The sequence below is a fragment of the Ambystoma mexicanum genome, chromosome 11 (assembly GCF_040938575.1).
Source record: "Ambystoma mexicanum isolate Mex_15411 chromosome 11, UKY_AmexF1_1, whole genome shotgun sequence".
NCBI classification, from domain to species: domain Eukaryota; kingdom Metazoa; phylum Chordata; class Amphibia; order Caudata; family Ambystomatidae; genus Ambystoma; species Ambystoma mexicanum.
The window spans coordinates 1,432,464,210-1,432,491,544 of record NC_090934.1 but is presented as its reverse complement, the minus strand read 5'-3'; the positions used below and the strand labels follow the sequence as shown (position 1 = coordinate 1,432,491,544).

The 27,335-nt window shown below is 44.3% G+C and overlaps 1 protein-coding gene across 5 annotated transcripts in view; it reads left to right on the top strand.

Annotated features, from left to right (window-relative positions):
- Window positions 1-27,335, top strand: part of MCTP2 (multiple C2 and transmembrane domain containing 2) — a 1,028,969-nt gene that overhangs the window by 568,684 nt on the left and 432,950 nt on the right. For all 5 annotated transcript variants that reach the window (XM_069625066.1, XM_069625063.1, XM_069625064.1 and 2 more), the window contains exon 6: window positions 24,454-24,530. In XM_069625066.1, coding sequence (XP_069481167.1) covers window positions 24,454-24,530 — 77 coding nt within the window. The remainder of the gene's footprint in view (window positions 1-24,453; window positions 24,531-27,335) is intronic.

Genomic DNA, 27,335 nt, shown 5'->3' with positions numbered 1-27,335 from the left:
GTGTCAATCAGATTAGTTCAGAGGATGACTGTACTTGTAGGCAATCTTTCTGCCAATTCTTCCATGGCTTTAATACTTGTTTTCTAGAAATCTTGGGATGACGGCGAAGCACAAGAATGTTCAAGCTCTAAGCCAGTGCTCCAGATAAGATTTTGGCGTGAGGGGATTTTACTCCCAATTTTTAGAATTGGAGAGTAAATCCTATTTCAAGAGACTAACAATTAGTTCCCTTCTTTCCAAGAGAGTAAAATACTGTATTAAAAAAATGTGACAAAAAACTTGTCGATGCGTACTAACCAGCTTCATCTTTGTTCTACTTGGCCCCTAAAACTCTGTTAAGAACTACTACAGATGCCAGCTAGTTACATCATAAATCAAGTCCCTCACTCTGCCAGCATCACTTCTCTGCCTCTCGGGCCTACTGTTGCTTCCTAGTACTACCTGCTTGACAGCCACTCCATTTTTTTGCTCCATCCCTCCTTCCCTTTGCTGCTCTGTTTGCACTGTCTCTCTGATGTTCTGCCTCTCACACTTAAGTGTTGCTATGCTCCCTTTTAAGGTCTGTTGCTCTGTCACCTTTTCTCTCATCTCTGCATTCTATTTTTGCTTTTTCCCTCCTACATTGTGCTGTATCAGTTGATATAACTGTTCTTCCTTTCTCATGTCATTACAATTGCTATATCTGTTGTGGTTGCTATTCCTTTTGATTATTCACTCCTTCTTATGTTATTGGCCTGCCTTTCTCTTCTCTGGATTTTCTATTTCCAGCTCTCCCTGTCTGCTGGTGATCTGTTTTCTTATTTTACTGTGTCTGTCTCTTTTCCTTGTGTCTATCCCTCACTTCTATTGTATGTCCTATTATGTACCTCTCTTTCTCTTCTCACTTTCTTATGTAGCTCATTGGTCTCTCTCCTCCTGTTGCTTGAATATCTGTTTTGGATTGTCTAAAAAGTTCTTTGTTCTCTCTGCCTCCACCCACTTGGTTCTCCTGTATTGCTAAGGTCAAGAGTTGGTCTTCCGCTCCCTTTTGTCTTTTGACATAGCAGAAATAAATGCCACAGATTTACCATTCGGTGTTCCTTTTTAGACGTGTGCAAATCTTCTTTTGGCCATTAGGCTGGCGATGATGGAGTTAGAGGTTTGTCTGACCAGAGGCAGCACTTGCTTGAATGTGTATGTTTTATCGGTACAAATTGGCCTGCCGCCTGCTCCAAAGGCAATACAGACTCTGTCCTCACCAAGAAGAGAGCCCACATCTAAGCCGGCATCTCTGCTTCATCTAACAACTCAGCCGAACTCTTCAAAATATGCAAGGAGCTGGCAAATCCTGCTGCAGTCTCTCTAACTCTCCTGTTCCCTCCCAGGCCCTCTGCACAGCCTTGGCTTCTCATCTCTAAAACTCAGGACATCTGTCGACCCTCTCCTCATCTACCTTCTCTTCCTCATCCTCCACTCCTGGTCCGCCTGTGGCTGTCTCTCCTCCCCCTTTCTCCTCCTTTCCCTTTTCACCCCAGATGATGTTTTTAGTCAAGTCCGATATATGAATGTCTCATCATCCAGAACCATCAAGGACCACATGGACACCCTTGCTCCAGACTTGGTCGATTTCTGCAGTCACTCCTTTGCCACTGGAACCTCCCCTGCCCCCTTAAGCACTCCCTTGTATACCCCCTTCTAAAGAAGCCCTCTGCTGATCCCTCCTCCCTGGCTAATTATCGCCGATCTCCATTACTGCTTATTTGGGCAAACTCTTGGAAAAGCTGGCCATCTTCCAGCTTAATCTTCACACTGTTGGTTGTCTCCATGACCACCATTCAGGCTTCAGAGCTGCCAGAAGCACAAACTGCTCTCCTGAACACCAGTGATGACCTGCTCTCCAACCTGGATTCTAACCTTCCTTCTGTCCTCATTCTCCTCGATCTTTCTTCTTCTTTTGACATGGTCAACCATGCCATCCTGCTCCATCGCCTGCTTGATGAGCTTGGTATCACTTATCAGTCCCTGGCCTGGCTAACCTCCTTTCTCACTGTGATGCTGGAAATGCATCGGAGGGACACGGCCTCCTATCCTTGTCCTTTACTACTTTTTATCATGTGTTCAGTCATGTTTTCCATGCAGGAGTTCATGTGGGACTCCTGCCGGTGCAGCTCTCTCTTTTGGTTTGGTGTACAGACCAATGGGATACCCTTATGTCACCCATGGGTGGGGGTACAACCCTGTTCCCCTAGTGTATGTTTTTGGGCACCTGTGTGTGGCCCACACAGCAGGGTATGGGCTAGTGGCAGCTCCATGCATAATTTGACAGGTGCTCTGAGTATCCTCCATGTTGGGATACCCAGGCCCTGCTATTGGAATCAGTTGATTCCTGATAGAAAACAAGATGGCACCCATGGCCTCTTGCTTTCTATTGCCTGTTACCTTGTTTTCCCAAAGTCCTGGGAAGCCCTGACTCTGTCCCTTCCTCCTGACCAGCTGTTGGGTGGAAGTTCCATATGTGGTGTTGTGAAGTCCAGGCCAGACTGGCTGGAGCCTTCCCAGTGACTCTATGTTGTGGGTACACCCTGTGGGTGGGACCTGGGTGAATGGAATGTGTGACGAATACGCATTCTGTGTTGTGGGTGTCTAGTATCTGATTGTTGTGAGTGTCTGGAGAGGAGTGAATGGCCTGAATGCACTATGCACCTGATTGGATGCCTGCCTGCATGATTGCCCTTCTGACCGATTGGTTGCCTGAGTGTGACCCAGCAGAATGAATGGGAGATCAACTAGTATATCTGGGGGCCTCTCGCTGTTAGAATTCGTGTTCAGAAGCTGAATAGAAACTGGAGTTGAAACTGAAGCTTAATCATGAAGCCCTGCTGGAAGAGAAGAATTGCTGTTGCTCTCCTTCGTCGATCTGAAAGCTGCTGTGTCTCCAAGGACTGACCCAGAGAGGACCTGGTAAGGCGCCATCTTCCCGAGCTACGAGGGACCATCGTGCACCACTGATCTTTGCCAAAGCTCCCTGGTAGACAGATCTACGACAGGCTGCCGACCGGAGACGAGGGACTGCCGTGGAATCCCAAAGAGAAGCACCCGGACTGTTGTCTGCCACGGTCGACGACTGGAGCCGCCGTGCTCCTGTTTGCCTAAGAACTTCATTTGATCCAAGGACGCTCTCATCTGCATTGCTGCCCGCTTTATCCCGCTGGAGAAGGCCCGATCAGCAATGCGCCGAGGAGCATCCGCCGGTGGGTTTCCCGCCCCCTAAAGACCACAGAGACACCGACAACTCAACGCCCTTGCTGGCCCACAGTTCTTCATCATCTCTTTGCGGTCCAGAACTATCAACACTGAGGTGCCCCGCACGCCTCTTCCTTGCAGGATGCCAACGCTCCATCGTTGATGAGCACCGCTTGTAACGAAGCTGCCACTTCACTGCCGTAGTTCACCCTGTTCTCCGTTGGACGTTCGACGACCCGTGACTCCTGCCTTAAAGGGAGGGCGACTCAAGGAGGGCTGTCGATTTCCCGTCGATGAACGCTACAATTTCAGGTACATTGGGGCTCTAGAACCATTGTAGAGGGAAATAAGACTCCTAGAACAATACATGGACTGGGCTTGTGATACATCTTTGCTTTACAGGTTGCCCAGGTGGGGGGATTTCCACTCAGAATTGTCGAGGTGGTAGGGGCCAGCATTCCGCCAATTGTTCAACCATCTTGCTTTCCTTCCTCTCTCTACTGCTGTTTCCTCTTTATTGATCTGTGTGACGTTTTGACAGTATGGTTGATGCATTTTAATGGGATCTGATAATAATTGTGGTGCCACTTTAGAACTGTATATATTTACCATTGTTGATTTACTGAGCACAAAGTGAGTTATTGTGATAGTGTACATAACCTTGAATATTATATAAAGACTGTGTTTTAACTAATACAGCGTGTGGACATTCCTTTGTGGGGGCTTGGGGACTACACTGTACTTAAGAACCAGCCTGCATCACCTCCCGAGAAGCTAGGCCTTGATTGCTCGACCATAGCTACCAAATAGAGAATCTTGTCTGGGGTCCTCTGTGCCTCTCTACCATATAGAGAGCAGAAGTACAGACACCCCCCCACCAGTCTTTACACTCACTGACTGACCCTCTCAGGTCCAACTTGGGGCTTTTCTTTCTCCCTCTCTACTTGTGGTGTACCCCAGGGTCTAGCTTTTCTCCCTGGCTTTCCAACCACTACCTGGCACCTCTTGTCCACTGCATCGTTACTTTGTGCTCCAACTTTGTGTTATGCAGATGACACCCAGCTCTCTTTCAGGCTGCCCTAAGCTGCCTCTTCTCTTTCTCCGATACCAGACTGTCTGACCGCAATCCAGGAATGGTACGCTGCCAATGATCTCTGCCTTAATGCCAATGAAACTAAGATCCTCATTGGAACACCAGATCCCTCCTAACCTCCCTCTCTCTGGCTTCCTACTCTGGTCCCTCTTCCTGTTCCTACCTGTGAGGCTATAACAACCTTGGGGCCTTCTTCAACTCCACCCTCTCCTTCTCTCCTCACATCTCTGACGTCTCTAAGAAGCCAAACTATTAGCTGCACCTCCTCAGAGGTATTCTCCCTTTCCTCACTTTTGCCCAGAAGCTCACGGTCTCGAGAGGTCTGGTTCTTTCTAGGCTGGACCACTGCAGTAGCCTATTTCCAAATATTCCTGCTTCTACTCTCCGACCTCTACAACTTATCCAGAACAGGAATGCGAGACTTGTCCTTGGCCTCAAGCCCAGGTATCATATCTCTCCAGCTCTGAAATCGCTTCACTGCCTCCATGTGGCGGCAAGGATCATGTTCAAGACCCTTTACATTGTTCACAAGGATTTCTGTCACCTGGGACCATACTACCTCCAACTCTCTCTTCCTAAACATCTCCCTTCTCGAGCTCTATGCTCATCCACCTCCAACTCTCTGAGGGTCTGTCGCTTTTCCAAGCAGAGTTGGAGGCAGATCGCTCTCTCTCTTCAGCTGGGTCCTCTGTGAGAAACCTGAAGGTGTCTCACCCGCCAGTCCCTGGGGATCTGTCACCAAGTTTGCCAGGACATGGCTATCGCTTTAGGATCCAGTTCCTGGGGATGGACAAGTGCGGGAGGAACACCTGGATGAGGAGTTATCGGGGAGTGGTGGTTTTGTAATAGTAATGCAGGGGGAGAGAACCCACAGCACCCTCCATCCACCATCTCCACGCTCTTCGTCATTACAGCAGCTCTGTTTAGAAATTCAGGTACTGTCCCAAAACATAACAGTCTTGCTAAGAAATGTGGCATGATGCAATCATCTCTGCTATGAATAATTGACATGCTGTGCCATGACATTTGTATAGCAGCTCTGCTTATAAATGAGGCTACTTTGCCTGAATATATAGAAGTCCTGTCAATAGGTACCTGTACAATCTGTGCCTCTGAAAATATATACAGCACTGCTTCTACTTGCATCCATTATACCTGCTTGCGGTGGGTGGGTTGTCAGAAAGGGAGTTGAAGTGAAGTTCATACTACATGCCCAGCTATTCCAAGCTGTCTAAGATGAAAAACTATACCCTTTCATGCATATGCATGCAAGCACACATATGCAATCTTAAGACTAACAAAACACATCTTCAAATAGAACATCAAAAGCTTTTCCTTTTCACAAATGCCAAACAACTGCTTGCTGGGAGGCTCTCAGAAATACTTAACGACATCCACAACCCCAAGCCATTAAATGCAATTGATGTTTCCTCTGTGATTAAAATAAAACACAGTATGAAATGCCCATGTTGCTGCAACTGTGCTGCCTCTATTAAAGCTGATTAAAATATAAGAACATTGAGCAAAAATGTAGCCCTAGTTTAAGACAATATACATTTTACACAATACTAAATGTGTCCTAAAGCATTGTGAAAAATATGTTCATGGTTCATAGGGCTTTCATAACACTGTAAGCTACAAAGTGAGCTAAACACAAATTCCCTTCTAGATTACTCTAAGTATTATCTTCATAGAATTATTAACAGAGGTGAGTGTTGAAAAAATAAATAGACAAGAACTCATCCCAGTTGGTTCTTTCAGGATCTGTGTGGATTGCTAAAGTAAAGAGTAGATTTGCAAACAGCTGCTGGCCAAGCTGTCAACTGTGACCTCCATAATGTATGGGGGTGCTGCCATAAACAGCCTGTGTAAGCTGTACGCAAGGAAGAATAAAAAGGGCCATATTGACAGGATTTCTGTGCGTAAAAAGGCCTTATCCGCACCTTATCTAGAGGGCTGGTCCTAGCCATACAGTGGTAAGCTAATGAGTCATTCTGGTGCTTTGATTTCAAATCTTAAATGTTTTTGGCTCAAAAAGTGTGTTATGACAAATCAGCCTAAACCTCATTAGGCTTTGCTTTTCTTTTCTCATCTGTTCTGCTTTAGTTAAGTGAGCTGTGAGATAATGAGAAGCTACTGTTGTATTATACTCTGCACATTGCTCATCAATTTTTGCATTTCAAAGCAGAGCAATGACAGGGTTATAGTAATTAAAAAGTCAACACTGTTTAACTATTTTGATATTATATCCATTTTTGGGAGCTTTGCCAGTGACCTTGTGACGGACAGAAGATGGGACACTGTTAGTCGGATCTGCTGTATAATTTGGCTTTGGAAAAATAAACCTAAAGTTTGTATAGAATTTGCTTTTACTCTTATGTTTTTGATAATAGTATTTTATGCAATTATGGCACTATAATCATAGTGCATTTGCCTGTACCTCTGCATTATTAGCTTCTGTAGTAAAAGTGTGTGTCTCATGATTTTCTATAAATTCCATATCAGAGCTCTCAGTATCTTTTACAACCTTTGGAGTACCATTTACACAAAACAGCATATGCATTTTAGGTACACCATGATCCTGGTACTTCCTTCTCCAGAAAGTGTTCAACTACTCCTATAGAACATTTTCAACTATAAGCAAAATGCGGGATTTTAACAGGGTACATAGCACAGGGCTCAGTGACTGTTATCACAAAATGTCTTTGTTTTGGAAACTTTCACCATTTAAATCTTCAAGATCATCAGAGAAATATTCTGCACAACTTTAAAGTGGGAGGACCCAAGTTTTTAGGCTACATCAGACCTCTGAATGTTTTCTCTATTTTTACTCTTTAGTTCTACACATACTGTCAAGCATATTGGTTATATTTGATTATTATGAATCATCAACCTTACTTTGTACGTTTGCTGACATCTCAATGCCAGTAACATTTTGAAAATGTGTCCCTGTTGTAAGAGTATGAGCCACCGCATAGCAAATATGAGTTCATTCATTTTCACATGTGAGTGAAATATACATTCTCTGTTCGTTCCGAATATCGGTTCCTCATAAAAGATTTTGGGCCGTTGTATCCAGAAGAAGAAATAGCAATTTTGTATTCATTCAATATTCCACTCTTTACAATCAGAAAAAGTATTGGAACACCTTGTACCTTTTTTAAACTTTGTTCCCGTACACTGATTGGTGCACATTTTTCATGTAACCTATAATGCAGGTCAAGAGCATCACCCTTGACTGAATAGGAATACAGTTGCAGTAGCTGTATGATGTTAAGTGGCTGCAATTGCCCAATTTTTCCAAAAAGTGCATTAAAGGATAGTTCCGGGACTTTTTTTTTATTGTCCCTACGGGTCGGCCATGTGTTTGTAAGCATAAATCGGTAGATCGTAGGAAACTTTCCTATGGACCTTACCCGACTTTTCGCCCATTATCGCACTCGAAATCAGCCTCCATTTTGTGATAATCCTATCATTCCGCCGCATTGACCTGGCTCACCTGCCTTTGCGGCACTAAATCAAATCCCCCGCCCCTGAGCCTGACATCAGCAGACGCGTACTGCCCATTTCAAGCACGTCTCGTGTCAACAATCGCTGCGCCTCAGCTATTGACGTGTTGCCATGGAAATGGCAGGACGCCTCTTTCCCCAATAAGTATAAACAGACCGTTTCACAACACACAGCAGCAGATTTTCGATTCCATTGCTCTCTCTGTGTTACTTTGAGTATTCTGTGACTCGTTTCAGTGCTCTGGTCAGCTACCTTCGCCGCTTGTAGCCCGTGTGAACACCTGTACCATCTCTGTAAATTATTTTACTATCTTTACCGCACAATGGCCACAATAATGCCGTATATGTACGAGCCCGAGTACACCGAGGAAGAACTACTGGAAAGTCAAGCACGCGAAAACGATGGGGATTCGGACGGCAGTTGGGAGGACCAGTCAACGGATGAAGAGCCTGGACCATGTCGCATGGACGGCGTCTCCACCTGGTGCACGTGCAATCGGTGCGAGCTAATGCCAACTGAGGAGGAGAACTGCTGCTGCCGTGAAAATTCCGGGTGCTTGGCCTACATTTCGGAAAGCGAGCAAAGTCTGCAGGAAGGCGAGCAAAGTCCGCAATGCATCACCGAGCTGCCAGAGTTCAGGGAAGCCTGCCTCTCACGGACCGTGTTGAGGATGATGATGGTGCTTATGCACGAACTTCGCGGCACTGTTCGTCCGCGTAATCCGAGTAACGAGTAAGTATACTCTGTTTGTGATGTCAGTGATGCCACCACTATTTCATGGTCGTCTCCCACATATAAAATTACATTTACATATCATTCGAACGCATGTAAATTTGTTCCATATAGTGCATTTTCTAGATATAATTTTTTTCTAAGAAAAATGACATGTGTTACCTGAATCGACATTGATAAGAAAGTTTGGTCAGTTTAATACAGTTTGCATCTTTTTTTTTCACAGGTGGTACAGGCTGGTGGCCTATCGTTGCTTCACTTGGTGGCTTCACGGGAGGCTCGGACACCGCGTTCGGAGAGTAATACCTGCCTGTGCGGTACTTGCCATTAGACAACATTTCCCCAGTGACAGTGGACAATACCGCGGATTTTCCCTCGATGTGCTGCAACCTCAACTTTACAATGTGTAATGTTTATTATTTATGTTTAATTAAAATCTAAAATAAAGCCCAACATATATTTTAACAATGGTTGTTTTGATTTTTTAAATGAATCTAGTGTATATTCTCCTGGGAGGGTGAGGTATTTATAAACTCACCCCCCTGCATTCCATGTAGTAGATCCTGCAGCCATCCTCTTACATTCAGTTAGATGGCCTCTCCTTGGTGAGGCCCTGCGGCAAACGGGTCTTGTCTGCACGACCACCGCCCCGATCCACCCCCCGCCCTATCAAAGGCAGTTCGCACCGGGGTACTTGTGCTGGCAAGTGGAGCTGTCAGGGAGCGATAAAGGCCAAGAGGTGCCCAAGACCATGTACACTTCAAAGTGGTCTATAGAGCATGGGTTGTTGTTCCCATGTCTACCTCCAGACCCCGTGTCTCCTGCCAAGCATCCCCCCTCACGCTGGACGGCCCCCTGCAATCCACATAAGTGTGTCTCCATTCACGAGTCTTCCTGTGTCTTGTCTGCACGACCACCGCCCCGATCCACCCCCCCGCCCTATCAAAGGCAGTTCGCACCGGGGTACTTGTGCTGGCAAGTGGAGCTGTCAGGGAGCGATAAAGGCCAAGAGGTGCCAAAGACCATGTACACTTCAAAGTGGTCTATAGAGCATGGGTTGTTGTTCCCATGTCTACCTCCAGACCCCGTGTCTCCTGCCAAGCATCCCCCCTCACGCTGGACGGCCCCCTGCAGACCGCATAATGCCACGACATATACACGTCATTCATTCACAAACACACCCCGGTTTCGAATTCTTTATAACCCACTTCATATTTCTAATGAGAACTTCTTTGCGCTTTGCTAGTCAACCCGTGAAGGTGCTGGTTATCTGCTCTTCGTCTCTGTGAACTTCCGTGACCACTTTGAGCAAACTCGTCAGTTTGCAACCTGTGAACTGCTCCCTGTTCTACGACAAGAAACTACTCTGATCCCTGCATCTAACTGTTTGTTCGTCAAGGTAAGTCCATGTACCATAATCATTTTGCGTCCAATTTTTTAATTTATATCTATTTGCTAGTAGTCATCAAATTGCATCCATGTTTTCTTTTCGTTCACGACAGTACATGCAAGGAACTAGTCACATGTTCTGAGTTTAGTCAAATTACTTTTTCTATTTTTTGAAAGTTATTGAAATACTTATCCGCATGTGAATAACATGTATAGTTCCAAGAACCAAAACGGACCTTGCATTGAACCTTTTATGTGTCATTTAATGTTTTAACACATTGGTATTCATAGAGAATTGTTGATCTTTACTTTTCAGAACTTTCCATAATGCCTGCCTGTTCCATTGGCGGTTGCCCTTCGAAGACCCATAACAAATCTGAAGGTACTATAATGCATGTTTTCCCTAAGACAATAGATCAGATAAGAGAATGGGTCCGATATTGCGGATATCCAGCCTCTGAGATAGAAAGTAGAGTCCTAGAAGTCTTTGCGGACAAGAGGGGTGATCGATACCGCATCTGCAGCAGGCACTTTAGCCCAGACATGTACTCCACATCATTGCTAATAAGGACGAAAACACCGCGAGCGAGGCGAAAATTGCTCTCAACCGCTATTCCCACTCTATTCGTCCACATCCCTCCACTGGTGAGTCAAGTTTACGTATTTATCTCTCGGCATTGCGGTAGTGTGTAGCATTAGCTAACAATAATTTCCCCATTTATGTATCCACTCAATATGAAGGCTGAAGATTCTCCATCCGTGTCGTTATTGCAGTCATCAGCCACTTCAAGCGCCTATCGGGTAATCTTACTTAGCTATTCTGACACTGACTTGTTTTAGGCATGTAAATCAATAGTTTTAATTGATCGTGTAATTATTTTACCTAATGGTACACCACAGTACTCGTCCTCTAGTCTTTGTTTTCAGTTATAATTATTGTTATCCAAAATAATGCAAGTACTGTCTTTCAGGGAGATGCTGAGGAGTCCAACGCATTGACGACAACCGTAGATGTCACTCAGATGCTCGAGGTACGTTTCAGGACAGTTCCATCGATGGAGATCATCAGATCTTGCATTCTTGTAGCGTGATTGTTACACACAATGTTTCTTTCGTTTTTAGCCATTGATATGTCCTTCTGTCGTCGCCCTCGTATGTGTCTTCTTTTTTCAATATTGTGTTCATTACTAATGAAAGTCCTATGTTTCAGGGAGTCGATGGAGCATTAGTCCAAGAAGAAGGGGGAGCGTGCAGTTACGGGTCGGCGCAACAGCTTGCAGAAGTGTGCACCGCAGTTACAGCGTCCCTTGATGTTCTTATGCATTTCGAGGTATGGATACTGACAGATCGATCAAGCGAGATCAAATGACGTGATTACATCCGCTATACTTCCTTCTTTATTAACGCAAGTACTATGTTTCAGGGAGCTGACGGAGCTTCTTCAACAAGAACATCACCCCTAGTAGTTGATGCAGATCTCTGGGTGGTGACACTTCCAACGATGGAGCAAATCGAATCATATTTAGATATCCATTATTTATTTTAGACAACTGATCAAAGATTGTGCAGGTCTATTTAGATGAGCTGTTGACGCCTGCACAAAGTTTATGTTCTTTTTAACAAAATAGAAAACCATACTAATGCAATTACTGTGTTTCAGGGAGTTGCTGAAGCGTCATCTTCAATAATATCATCAATGGAAGTCTATGCGGAGCCCGAGGTATGGATCTTGACAGTTCAATCTAACTAGATCAACAATGCGTGAACTATTGTCGTTTGAATGTTCTACACAATGCGTTCATTCGTGTTTTGCTATTGAGATGTACGTATGGGTATTGGTCCCCAAGTACATTTTGTGTTTTCAATATTATTATACATACTAATGAAAGTTCTATGTTTCAGCGAGTCGATGGAGCCTCAGTGAGTGATGGATGTGCTTATCATGAAAGTATAGTCGTTGCAGCGCGAGAGGAAGTGGAGACATGCACACACGAGTCGGAGCAACAGCGTCCAGATGTTGAAGTTCGAGGAAAGAAAGTTTCAAAGAAAAGAAAGCAAAAGAAGGTTAGTGTCCTGTTCACTATATTATGTTGTCTTTCACTGTCAATAGTTCAATACTGTAAGTTGTGTTTAAACTGAACATCCCTTTTCTAATCTGTCCTCTAGTTGCGAGTGGGTGTAAGAACTAGATCTACACAGACAGTGAAGCGAACGAGAGATGTTGCTTGTCAAACCTTTTGGCAGGGACTTGAGACTGGAGATGCATCGTGCCAATGGGAAGAATATGAAGTGATTGACAACGGAGCTATACCACCACCAGCCATTGATGGTGAATGTCCTCCTGGTAGTTTGGATGCAGTCGTAGATCAATTCACAGAATCCACACCCGCAAAAAATAAGAGCACGCGAAAGTTGAAGACATTGTTTTTTTCTCCCATCTCCGGACAAGGAACAGATGTTGCAATGGAAGAGAATGAAGTGGACGACAATGAAACACCATCAATATCACTCAGCATAGCGGAAGACGATATCAGAGATTGTACCTTTCATGCGAGTGACATGTCCTCAACGTTACAGGCCGAACCAGCTGGGATGCAGAGTGACAGTATAAGGAAAGAGGCCAAATTCATTGTATTCGATAGCTGTTTGATGGATATTATTATGATGATGAAATGTGGGCATTGGGTTGGTGGGGAAGTATGTGGGGAGCCATTGATTAATGTGACTCGTGCAATTCGAGGCACTAACCTTAAAATACATGCCACCTGTACACAATATCATCCGTTCGCATGGTCTGCACAACCCATGCTGGGGCAACTGCCAGCAGGCAATCTACTTTGTGCAGCGGCCGCACTTTTTAGTGGTTCAAGTTTTAAAAAGTTACAGTATTTCTTTCAGTTTGTGGGAATCCATTTCATTGCGAAAAGTCAGTTCTACAAATACCAAACCGATTATCTATTTCCAGCCATCAGCGAAGCTTGGAGAATGGAAAAAATGTCAATGGAAAGTACATTCGCGGGCAAACGCTTCAGGCTAGCCGGTGATGGACAATGCGACAGTCCAGGATTTTCAGCCAAGTACTGCACCTACCACTTTCAGGACATGGAAAGTAAGAAAATTGTGAGTTCGGTGGTCGTGCAGGTGTCACAAAGTACATCCTCAGTGGCCATGGAGAAAGTTGGCTTTGTAGCATCATTGCAAGAACTACAATCGCGGGGAATGGTGATCGACCTGATAGCCACGGACAGACACGTTTCAATTGCCAAGACAATGAGAGAACAGTACAAAAATATAAATCACCAATTTGACGTATGGCATCTTGCAAAAACAATCAATAAAAAATTGTCGGCTGCAGGAAAAAAAAAAGATATGCAAGGTATTTCACAGTGGTCCAAGTCAATCAGCAACCATCTTTGGTGGAGCTCAAAAACATGTGAAGGGTCGTTGGAAATTCTACTGGAAAAATGGCGGTCAGTAATGTTGCACTGTAGCAACGTACATCAATGGTCGACAAATGAGCATTTCCACAAATGTGAACATGGCCATTTGTCCACAGAGGAGGCACGGAAGAAGAAGTGGTTGATTCCTTCATCACCCACTCACAAGGCCATTGAAAAGATTGTATTTGATAAAACTATAACAAGAGATTTGAGGGGACTCACCGAATTCTGCCACATAGGAGATTTGGAGGTGTTCCACAATATGTGCCTAAAGTACAGGCCCAAAAGATTGCATTTTGGCATGGAAGGCATGATAAATCGGACTCTTCTAGCGGTCTTGGCACATAACCATAATGTTGGCCGTCAACAAAGTAGGACGACCGGAACTTTAGGGACGCTTCGCTACAATAAGGCCTTCACTAAAAGAAGTAAACAATGGGTGATCAAACCAGTGTTTGAGGATATGCAATATGAGTTTATTGAGAGACTTATCGTAGATGTCCTCGATAGGCACATACATGGAGTGGTGAACGAACCTATGCAGGGGACAACTGCATTGCCACCCAACATTGCCTCTGTTCCATGTCCACCTAAAGCAGAGCTCATTGAGAAATACACATCACGGTTTAAATGATTGTAATTCGATTGTCTGTTCTCTCGAGTCTCCTCATGTTGCAGGCCCATTGCAATTAAACCAAACAGTAATATAAATCATTTTTACAAAAATTATAGAATGTTTCCGTATTACAAACACATGGCCGACCCATAGGGACAATAAAAAAAAAGGCACGCAGACAAGATGCCCTTACACTAACTGGAGCTAACTAGAAATGTGTGCTCGCTCAAAGTGAAGGTCAGCTGCTTTGATGTTTTGCTCGGGTGGCGGAAAGGCCCACGACCCAATATAAGGTTCTATTGTGATTTGACCTTGACAGGCCGGGACCATCCTGAAAGACTAAGAAAAGATAATGAATAAAATTTCAGAAACGAAACGATGAGCCACGTTCATTAGAAGAAGTAACGTCGGCAAAGAAGGAGTGGTGTTTCGGGTCTGCCCTACACAGAGACACAATGGAAAATGCAAATATAATGTAAGTAACTTTTGATGAGTTTATACCGCAATTTCATTACTATACAGTGGCTTTAAAGACGGGTTCAGTTGTACTTGTTCGTTCTATGTGGCATAGTGTTTTCTACCGCGCACTATCTGGAGGAGAACCATCTTCTTTTACTGAAGCACCTCAAAACCTTCCTCTTTGCTTCTGCTTTCTCTCTCCCTCTCCCCTGCTACAACTGGTCCACTGTCTGCGACCTCGGTCCTGGGCCCTTCCACTCTCCACCTGCACTGCCTCCCTGTCAACCCCTGCACTGGGGGACTGTCTCAGTATCCTACAGCCCCCCCTTCCCAGCACTTGTTCTGCACTTACCTTGCACTTGCCACCAGCTGGCCCTATTTATTTATTATTTTATGCTACTTACCTTGTACTCCACTCCCCCCCCCTCCATGCCTCGCCACGCCTTTAAACACTTGTGTACACCCAGTAGCGCTGTCCTCGCTATGAAATGAATAATTTTAATAAGGATCTGATGGTGAGACTAATTTCATTTTTTATGTTTTTAGGTACATCATTCACTACTGTCTGTGTCACGAGTACCAGACACCGGCGGACGGCTTCTACAGCCGCCAGTTGCTTCTCCGCGTGAACAACGTTACCACCCTGACCATTTTATGGGACGATCGCCAAGTACAAGTATGCCCTTACGCGGTACTAACGGTTAGATGCAACATACCTACCGTTGTGGTGGCCTAGTGCCTCGTTGTTGGAACAGCCATGCGATTATCAGTGCGACAGAAGAGCTTATTTTTATCGTAAACCAACACCCTGTGTACTGCACACGAACATCGCTTCCCTCAAGACGAACTAATTTGGATCGAGAGCAAAGAAAAATGCAAATCGCTGAATATTCTCTAAACATTTGATGTCCAATAAACGTACTTTGCCAAATGTCCAATCTTGCCGTTTGCTTTTAAACCACGGTTTCACATTCCGAATTGTGGTGCTGTATTGTGAGATGCTCTAAGACCCTGTGTACAGCAAAGGACCATCGCGTTCCTCAATACGAACTTTTTGGAACATGAGCAAATAAAAATGCAAATCGCTGAATATTCTCTAAACATTTGATGTCAAATAAATGTACTTTACCACATTTACAATCTTGCGGTTTGATTTCAAAGTACAGTTTCATATTCCGAATTGTGGTGCGCTGTATTGTGAGCTGATCTGTGTTGATTTCCGGGGTCTGTGTGGAGTCGCGTAGAAGACGCCTGGGCACGTTTGCCTACGCAGCACAGTCACGTCACGGATAGAGGCGGGGAATATGAATGTTTTGATAAAGTCTGTTTCAGGGGCGGGGGATTTGATTTAGTGCCGCAAAGGCAGGTGAGCCAGGTCGATGCGGCGGAATGATAGGATTATCACAAAATGGAGGCTGATTTCGAGTGCGATAATGGGCGAAAAGTCGGGTAAGGTCCATAGGAAAGTTTCCTACGATCTACCGATTTATGCTTACAAACACATGGCCGACCCGTAGGGACAATAAAAAAAAAGTCCCGGAACTATCCTTTAAGAAGAGAAATCAGTTGCACATTTTGCATATATTGGTAGAGTTCAGTTTCATTTGGCATTATTCCGATGCTCTAATCACTTTCCTAACACTAATGAGCTCTTGGCATCTTTTGTGGAAACTCCATTCACCAAATCAAACAAAGAATCTTCAAGTTGATATGTGACACTCAGACTCTGAACATGTTCCTGCCAATTGTGACAAATGCCCCACTTTTTCTTTTCATCTGTTGAGCCTGCTGCCTAGTCCTTTTTGAGGCAACCTTGAAGATTTACTTTGTATTTTAACTATTACTCGAAATGTATAAAGCTGCAGAGCAATCATACCACACATTGCAATGGTTTTAATCACAGAGGGTATTGCCTCCCTGTCATTTAACATACTCCTTAAAAGACATGGAATCATTTTTTAAGCAATTGAAGCAATCTTTACACATTTTTTGAGTTTCACTAGGATCAAATAATTGTTCTGCAACTAAATAGTAATGGTGGTAATTAAGCATTATCTCTTCCATCATCTGCTTTCAGGGCCATATCCATTTTCTGTACTTGAGATTTTTAGAATGTGTCTCACAAGTACACATAATTTGTCAAACTATTGCCTTGACACACATGTCAAAGATTACTTCCTTTGAAAAGATAGTGTCTTCATGTCCAGCTGCAACATCTGAAATGTTGGTGGGGTAAAACCTGAAATTATTCCAGAAGAGATTCTGCAGTAGACTTCAAAACATCTATGGTAATAATAGTCAGCATTTTTAGGAGTGCACAAAACAAATACGTTTTGCAGTGATATATTTGTAGAAGATGGGACTATTTTGGTATGATGCACAGCCAACTTAATATGGTGGTACTGACCAGCATGTTTTCCTTTTCCCAGGTAAGCCAAGGAATACCTTGTAGTCCTGTAAATGCACACTTTACACTGATTCATTTTTTGTAGCATTTTAATCTTTTTACCCATTTTCATGTTGGGAAAATAAGAGTTAAAAATCGAAACACTTGTGGATAGATTTTGCACAGAAAAGGATCCTTTCACTAACTGAGAGGTTCCTTCATTTCACAGCAAATGTCCGCAAACTCTCCTCCTGTGTTTGCTACACACTTCTGTATTTCCTCGCACTTCGTGGTTACATCATTCTTAACTTCATAGGCTCACACTGACACAATAAAAACAATATTCACATTTCTGGTGTTCTGCTAGCAATCCTCTTTGTCCCCTGGGGTCCTTAAAGTAATACACATCCAAAGAGTTATTAACATTCCCTTAAGTGTTCCTCTCCTCAAGAAAAAGAGGCAAGGAGTTTTTCACTGGTGGTTTAGATGGTTATTTTAGGTGGGGGAGGCTACCCCTATACAGTCGTATTTCCATTTGAGCCACTTGTGAGACCCTTTGGTTAAACTGGGGATTATCACTCCCTAGAACTAATAGGACTGGTATATCAGGTATTATGGCTACCATAATATGCCATTATTTTCCTACAATGGTGATGAGGATTTGTTTGTAGGTGTCTCTCAATGTGGCCATGAACACAACCTACTCTCTCTTGCCCGGTCTGCTTCCATCTCTGGGAATTCTGTTCTTAATACTTCCAGTGTCCAGTTGGGCCCAAATATTCTTTCTTTTTTAGGACAGCAGGGACTCTATAGGTGGATTCATCCCCTGTCTATAGGAAAGCGCTGGATTTTATTTTCCCTTCCTCTTCCCCCCCCCCCCCCCCGAGTAATTACTTCCTCAGACTGAACATGCATGATGTTTGCACAGGTAAAGCCAGTGTTTGGTTCTTTTAGTTCTCCCTGGTGTTTACATTTATGCTCTGATGGTGAGTGGGAGCTTTGTAGTCTATTACAGGAGCAATATTTTGTAGGGTGTCCCAGATTCCACAGAAGAAACACTCCTGATCTAGCGGAAGGTATTTTGCAGGGAATGCAAATTCCACCCATGAGGGATCTGGATCGCCCATACTTTCGATTTTTTATTAAGGCAGTATCTGTATTTCGGTCTTTATCACAGGATTCCTTGGAGTTCCTTAGCTCTTGGGTCTTAGAAGGAGGGTATAACAGGACCAGTTTTTTTTCCCTTTCCTTGTGTCTTAATTTGGTCCCAGGATTGTATATGGGTTCTCTAGTGGAGGATACTAAGTTGACTGTGCGGTGAAGATTTCCCTGTAAAGTATTCCAAATATGGGCTGGAAAATTGACTGGTCATCTTTTTTGGATGGTATGGGCGGGAAATCTATTTTTTTCCAAGTGAAAATGCTTTACCGGATGGCCATCTTCTTTTTACGAGAAACATACCTTCTGACTTAAGGAAGAAGATGAGGAAATAACAGATGGTACAACCTAATTTGCACTCTGTTTGTATGACTTTCAACCCTAGTCCACTACCTCTAGGCTAGTGAGATGTCTCTGATCGATGCAAACCACTGGGGATTTCTGGGGTAGATGGAGGTTTCTCCCTCCCGTGATAGTTTTGGCATGTATTGATTTTAACTAGAGTCAGAATTTAAGTCCATTTGCAGGTACGAATCACAAAAAGAAAACCTTTGATCTGTTCTTGCCTTGGATAGTTTCTCTGGACTCCCTCCATCTCTCTTTCTAATGTTAGATTGAGACAGACGTTCTCACAGGGTTTCATGTTCCAAGAGTCGTATTAGCTCAACCCTCTTAATCTGCATCATATTGTAAGACAAGTTTAAAAGGGCAATTTTTGTTTCCTCCCCATTGAACAATAGAGGCAATGTCTTTAATCTTCCTTTTTGCCTAGTTTCACCCAAGGGCATAAGAGAAATAACTGAGTTGGCAGGGAGTTACACCTTAAGCTCTAGAGAAGTGATTATATTGTCCCTACTGGGAATTTGGTGTTCGTGGGTAAGGGAAAAGGTTATACGTGTTACAAAAATGGCTTGGGAGGTCAAGGGGAGAAACTGGACTCCTCTTCTTTGGCCCAGATGCTAAAGGGGCTCTTGTGATATCTCTATAGGTCTCAGTCCTCTAGTAAAAAACCGGATAGGGTGGATCCTTTTCCAGGAATACACATTGAGGGGCTCAAATCACTCTTGGGTAATTCAAAATATCTTGGGGTACCCCAGCGTGTGTCAACGGGGCCAGATCCCACTACATGAATGAAACTCAGACACAAGGGGTTCATAGTTTTGGTCAAAAACTTTTATTAAATGTAAGGGGTTGGGAAACACCTCTCGGTCCCTACTCTAGCGATGCTTCCCTACCTAAAACCACAATTAAGGGCCTGTCAATTGTCAGAATGTCCAAAGCAAAATGCCCTGCGTTTAAAGTACTATTCTGGCCCTCACAGTCTAATAAAGCAGTCCTAAAGTGAAAAGGGAAAATGTCTTTGGCCTCTAGTGATGTTTAAATCTTCAAAAAGGAAATGCGCAACTCTAACATAGAAAGTTCCAGAAGGATAGAGTCCCTTATACCGAGGGGTGGTTTCTTCCCCTGGATTTCTATTCCCTCTATTGTTTACTCAACAATGTCAGTTCCTTTGGTTTCTCTTGATGTCATGATGCCTACCCCCAGGCATCCGGATTAAGCCCATCAGCCCCGGGAGCAGGCATCCAGACATTTACAAAAAACCCAGCAGCCCCAGCTAGGGGCTGTCTGGGTTCGGTCCTGGCGCCGTAGGCACCAGGCTCATAATAAAAATCAGTCCTGGCGCCATAGGTGCCAGGCTCATAGACATTACTTACCTCATGCAGACCATGCTGCAAATAAATCCAAGCCAACGTGAGGCCTGGATCGGACTATTTTACTACAGGGACTATTTTTTACTCGGGTGTGGTCCTGGGGAACTTCTTTCCTGGGACTACTTTGGAGGCTATTTAAACCACGCCCAAACAGCAGCACATGCTTCGTGTTATTCTGCATCCAGCAGCGTGACTCTCACTGTGCCTGCAGCCAGCATCCAGTCTTCTGCCACGCCCGCCTCGAATCCGGAGCTCCTAGAATAAAGAGGAAGAAAAGGACAAGGTTAGAAAACAAACTTATTTCAAATTCCTCACCTGATTCCGGATCTATTTCATCACCCGACCTGGAAAGTACATCAGTCCTGCACGCGTCGCTTCGCCAGCTCCAGCACGGCGCCATACTCACCAGTTCTCACAGCATCTTTCAATCCGGCACTGTCTCCATCATTTCTTCGCCGTACTCCGGCACCTAGAGGCACAAGAATAACAAGGTGAGCCATAGACTTACCCGATTTACCACCGGTGGTATTATTCTCTATATCTTCATATGCCGCATCTGTAAATAGGGAGAAAAACAACACGTTAACGCATGCAATAGTTACTGGACAGCGTTGGGTAACACAGACTCTTACCTGAACGCCAGCAGCAGCTACGAGACCTTCTTCTCACGAACTCAGTTGCAACTTACGGAAGGAAGGGGACAAGAGTGAACATCGGGCACATTGAACTCTTTGAACTTGATACTTACCAATCCCGCCTGGGACTTTAGAGTCAATGCTTACTGGAACTCTCCCAACGCCTTCAAATCAGTGAAGTAACTGGTATCTACGCGCCCCTGCAAGACACGCAGGATGGAGAGCTCATCTTTTACAAACATAATGTGAGGTTACTAAGGGGATATCGGAGGTGATTAGTGGGGGAGAGTGAGAACAGTTGGGAGGCCATCACTAAAACCCACCGGTGGCTAATCCCTGTCTCCACTTGCAGGAAAATACTTCTTCGGGTCCAGCAGACAAGACTAGGCAGGCCAGTCCAGACAGTCATCTCTGCACTACGCATCACGTTGACGGAGACCGCAGCTGTCCGGGTCCGATCGACACCCCTGTGGGGTCCAGGTGAGCGTAACACTTGATCAACAACACAACCATATACAAAACAACTTGACTCATTGTCTTTATCTTGTTAAGATACCTGGTGTATGCGCCTATAGGTTTTTACACCTCTTCCCTTGCTTAGCAGCACAACTGGTAAACAAAACAACTTGGTTCTGTGTCCTTATCTTGTAAGGATACCTGGTGTACTCTCCTGCCAGGTTTTCACTCATATTCCCTTGGTTATCAGTACAACTAGTAAACCAAAACAATGTGGTTGTAACCCTGTATCTCGGTAGGATGCCAGGTAGACTCCTTTACCAGGTCTCCACTCCTTTTCTCTTGATCAGCAATCAGTAGACCAAACAACTTGGCTGTGAGGTTATGTCTTAATATACCCTTCTCAGGACTAGGATACCTGGGGTACACACAAAACAACTTGCATATTTATCTTTATCTTATTAGGATACCTGGTGTACTGATATGTGTTTATTAGGACTTTATTAAGACCAGATACTTCCTATGCAATGTTCAGCTTATCCTTGTCTGGTATAATTCTTTACCAGGGCTTTCTCTTATTCACATACGTGTGCAACTGCCTGGTATATCCTTCTGCCAGGGCGTTCTTGGATGCACACACATGTAACTGCCTGGTACACTCTCCAATCAGGGCTTTCTAAAAAAGCACTTGCAGCTTTATTCCGGGCACTACTTTCCTGGTCAGGTTATCACATTCAATACAAAGGGATATGTTTCCTCCCTTTCTGCTTGCATACAAACGTTAATACGTTATTTTTCCATTTCTATCCTTATTTGTGATTTATGCAGTTCATTGTAGGGCAAACTGGTATATTGCCTCCTGAGGTTTACCATTTGGTTCTCAGGCATATCTCCCAGCATCCAAACCCTTCAACATTGGTTTCACCAGTTGTGTGACCATCTTTCTGACTCTCCAGCTCTTTGATGAGACACTCAGTGGCTCTTGCGGCATGGCGGTTCACCAACAGCATGTCCCTGCAGCACTTTGGCCTCAGCTCCCTAATCTGGTTTCCTAGCTCAGCCTCATTCACCCACCTTAGCTCCCTTCACCGGGCTGCTTCTCGCCACACGGCCGTAGAGCTTCTGGATTTCCATCTACAGCCTGACCATTAACTTCTCTGTACTGGTTGCTTTTGCTGATGCCCACCCTGCTCAGCAAACTTCCAGCCACAGCCCCCTTCTCTCTCAGCTGTGGCATCTTTAAACTCCTGTCTCTGGGAGGTGAGATTCCTCTGTCCAATCAGGTTTGTTTTACAACTAGACTGCGTGTTTTGGTTTTCAATCAGTTTCCTCGCAGTCCTCTTCTTTGTGTAAGTACTTGATACTTTATTTGATAAAAGTTTGGGAGTTCTGTACCATAAAGGCAGGGGAATTGGTCTCAAAAGAAAAACAAAAAGTACACCATGTTTTATCTGACAATGCCACTCCACCATGTGACCTTCCCACAAAGATCTGCCCCCAAGATTTGGATCAGGAAGAGTCTGCCTCACCCTGGCCACATGAAGGAAGAACCCCCGGTTAAACGGTGATGAATCTGTCAGATGCATCAGAGTCCCTAAACCTTGGTTTCGGGATGTTGCGTTGGTGAGGTTTTTATGTGAGCGTGGATTTATCTAGATCAGTAGAATTGGAAGGTAAAAACTGTCATTGTTTAGTCCATACTGCAAAATATGTGTAGGCTTATCAGTAAGAGAACTTTGCAAATCCAAAGGATGTAATGGGTTGAACATTTGCTTAGGAGAAGGGAACGGGGAGCGGGGTATAGCCTTGAGGATAGCTCTGTGGCAACCCATTTGTCTTGGAAGCAAGACAAAGTGGCCATGTAAAGATTGAGTTGTTGTTCCCATGTGAAAGATTGTGGATTACCGTCAGAAAAATTAGGCTATGGAGGATTTTAATGTTGCCAAAGTGTGTGGGCTCTAGTATTGTTTGTGCAGATATCACTTATCTGGAGTGGGGTTTGGCCAAAATATTCTGCCTCTCTTCTTCAATGTTTTTTTGAAAAAGATGGAATTGGGGTAAATTGAGAACCTTTGGAGGATACATACAATCAGAATGGGAGGTGCTGGGAGTAAAGTGCAGGGCAGCTTCCAGTATAGGAACAAGAGATGTCGGCAACAGTGTATTCATGCACTGAAATAGGTTTGGGTGAGATGTTGTGGCGACAGCACCCGCCCGCAGAACTCAGATGGTGCTGGTAACTTACCAGCACCGTTGTGACCGCACCGGCATACTCCTAATGAGGCCGAATGAAATTAATGCAGGAGTGTGAGGAGTGTGCAGGAAGCTAGCTGAACAGTGCCATGATCCTCTGCTCTCCTTGCTCAAGTAGCCGTTGCATTTGGGTTGTACACCTTTCCAAGTGTTCAGAGCCTGCGGGTATAACTCTGATTGCCCACTGTGCCTCTTGGGGTATCAAGGAAGATAATAGTGCACAGTTGGAAGGGCAAGCAAGTTGAGTGCTCTAAGACTGAACTATAGTTTACAAATAGTCGTGTTAGAAAACTAGAGAAATGTGGTATCGAGCCGAATGGTGATTCAGATATATGCGTGTAAGAGTAGAACTCGAAAATGATGTGCCATAGAGAGAACATATCAGTGCTTAGAACATTTGCATATATGTGTATCGTATGTCAGTTGCTCTCATTCTCCATCCCCATCTACTTAGTTGGCTCAACAGTCATACTCCTTTACTTTAGTCTAGAACATTTCACATTTTCAGGTCAAGTTATACAAAACCTGGGCAGACCGATCAGTAACTGGAACATCACTTGACTTGCATCTTCTTCACCTGCAAGGGACTTGGTGAGTCTCTCTGTGACATTCTAGGTTCCCTACTTCACGCAGAATTACATCTATGCAATATCACCAAAAACCCTCATTAACTAAGAACCAATCTACACCCTAGGATGATGCCTGCCCTCTCCCAACAAACCTATCCAAACTTCACATTCATGCTAAACTCTGCATCGCAAAACTAGTCAGGGTGTTTTCGAGGGAGGATCATGGCTTTCAAGGAACAACATGGTTGACAATGACTGCACCGTTCAATTAAAGAATACCCCTTCTCAAACCACTTGTTTGCACGTTTGTTTCTTCAGCCCCCTAATGTCCCTGGAATCCATTCACCTCAAGAGTGCCTTCTGCCATTCACACCTAGCTGATGCATTGGTGTCACCACAAAACGAGGTGCGCACATCAATTTTCCAAACTTAAATGATAGTTGGAATTCTCAAAGATGTGGTGCCATGCAGGAATTATGGACATACAAGACTTTCCATACAGTTCACTATGTGTTAACCATCTCTTTATTTGCATTCACAGAACCAACATGAATTAAGATAATGCAGTTGTGTTATCATCAATGCTGTATAGGAAGCTAGTCCTCATCCAGTTGGAGTCAGTACAAAGTTTCAAAGCCACACACTCTAACAGAGGGTATATTGGATGTAACAAGTATAGGAGACAGTGGGACCATAGGGCATGGTCTGGCGACCATTATGATGTGTTGTGCTATTTTTGTCTGTCTTGTTATATTGCGGAGCAAAATACCATCACATTCTTTTAAAGCAGACCTTGTTTTTGGTTTTTTTCTTTCATTACTAGGTATATGACCGAGACCTGACCACCGATGACTTCATGGGCTCTGCATGTCTTGCTCTGAGAGACCTTGAACTGAACAAGTAAGAATTTGTTGCATGGCTCTATCCTTTCCTTTGCTAGTGAGACTGAATGAGTATGTTCTATGGCCAACCGTGTACAACAGCTTGGATGAAAACCAGGAGGTTTATGATCTTCCTTATTAACTGCACCAGTTCTATTGTCCTAGCTTCCTGGAACTGAAATCCTCCTCCCGTTCCTATACCGGTCCCTTTCGTTCCATTCCATGTGATCAAACCCCTACAGTGTTTCAGGAACCACATATCCGGCTGTATATCATTAACATTGCACTGATCCGCCTCCTGGTAAGCCAGGGTCGTTGACGGGCGACTACTTCTGGAACTTGCCTGTCCTCCATCGACATGAAGAGAACTGCCACCGATGCTCCCTGTAGACACACGTGCGCTCACCCTTGTGTTCTCATTCATCTGCCACCTCTTCCATCTTGCCACCTCCCTCCCTCCCTCTTTGTCCTTATTCCGGTCTTCAGCTTCCCCTTTATCTTCCACAACTCGTTATTATTTTTTTTCCGGTGCTCCGAAGCAACCGATGGGCCGCTTGGTTGCAACGTAAATAATCACCAATTAGAGAAATCACCCTCATCTTTCTCTCCTTTTTGGCATTGTCTAGCTGAGCACTGATTGCTGCTGTGGCTCATATGTTTATCTCAGCCAATTTGCTAGTCAATTTTGCTACAATTTGGTCAGTTACACCGGTACTTAACCATAGTAATCCTGGTACATATGCTTATATATTGGATGCATAGTTCCCGATTCCCAATATGCATGTGCAACTAAACGAGGGGACCAGCTCCCTCAGCTGCAGCGACCTGTCTGTCAGGTCTGTGGCTTCTTGCCACACCTCATTCAGCTGATGCCACTAAGAGGTGGCAGCACCAATGACAACTGCCTTTCTTGTTTTATAGTTTGTGGACCAAAGCGTGGGAACCATCTTCGTACCTGACTTGATATTTGTTTGTATTGAGTAATCCTGCTCTGTAGGGTTTTCTCGTCATGCATACCTAAAACTAGATCATGGTTATCCAAAAAGTGCCTCTTAAAATGTTTTGGACCATGACTCCCATGATCTCTCACCATTCACTATGAAGAATTGGGCTGATGGGACCGGTAGTCCAAAACACCTGGAGATCCAAAGTTTGCAGACCCCAGCAATAGTTAATTGTTGCAATGTTTTCTAAAGTAATGTTTTCATGCTCAGGCATGATTTTCACAGCCTATGCTGCAGTCTTGTTGGTTGAGTGTAATTGCTCCATTAGCTTTTTATCCAATGCTTCACGTCAATTCGTTTCCACGAGCAGTCTGCTGATAAAGTGGCAAGAAGATGAGTTGATATTAAAGTGCACTGAGCCCTTTGATTGTGATGCAAAAAAGCATATTCAGTGGTTTTTTTACCAACTTGGAGAGCTTCCTGGCTCTTCGTTGGCATGTGCTGAATCAACATCTTTTAGTATAGAAAGCCAGACCATGTATAGAGTAATTGATTTTCATGCTTCCAATAAGAAAAGTATTTCTTCTGCCCATTGCATACTAGAGAATACAAGATGCTGTGTTCGGTGTATTGTCTAAGTTGAGTTAAACTGCTGATTGAAATGGCCTCATCCCTGTTCAGAAATATTACACACGCTTCAAGTCCATACATAGACATATTGAGGAAATTGCATACACTAGAATCCCCTGTTTTTAGTAACATCGAAGGAAGGTCTCACATCATCCATCTATCTCTGCCTAGGTATTTGTGACAAATAATCTGGAAAATGTAATCCTTTTTCCCAGATCGGATCCACTCTTGTGAGACTGGAGAGGAGAACCCACTCTGCAAGCCCCTCCCTAGTGGTCTGGGCAAGTGGGACCTCACAGGGAGTCAATGACTCCAAGTCCAATGAGGACCTCTCTGAAAGGACTATGATTAAGATTGTAAAGAACTGTGCCTCTATTGAACATCCTGCAAAGTCATATGGTCTGATTTATGCAGATGACATTCTGGTGTTCCCTAGGCTAAATTATACAGAGGAGTGTTTTTCACGGGTGAGCTGTGGATGAAGTTAGTAGTTGGATGTCCACTAATTGGCTCTAACTCAATCCAAACAAAGGTCATTCTGTTTGGACCAAAGGACCTATTAGGTGATAATTGATTTCCCCAGCCCCCCTTTCTGCATGGATCAGAGTTGAAGTATGTCAACAGGATTCCAGATCTTGGCTGTGACAGAGTGACCATAGCTGTGAAGGTCAAATTGAGGCTAAAGTGCAGGCAATCTTTTACAAAATGCAGCTGCTACAGCAGGCCCTCACATATGTACTGCAGAAAGGCCATGCAGCAGTGGTAGGACCCCTGGTAAACACCAAAGTGGATTATTGAGATAGCTTTTTTGGCCGAGGCTCCTGCCTAACAAATGTATCGGCTGCAGATGGGTTAAGTCAAGATCCCATCCTTGATATTTTCTAATCATCATGATGTACATTCAGAGAATAAGAACTGTGAATGGATAGAGACTGGAGAAGCCTGCACAACTTCAAGGCTTGGAGGATAGTTCACAGTATGCAGGGGCGAGCCTCTGTAGAGACGTCCTGAAGGGGGCAGAACTACGCACAGATGTGGAGTTAGCGGTGGCAGAGCAGGAGCAAAGCACGCTAGCTGAAGGCTACTCAGTGGGTACGCTGAGTAAGTAGGAGGCTCTGAGCCAGAAAAGAGCCGAGACAGGAGGCAACCCGTCTTTTCTGGTGGCGTGACTATGGAAGAGACTATGAAAGCTCATTAGTGGATTGGGTGCCTAGCAAATGACAATGAAACCAGAAACAAGCAAGGAGCCT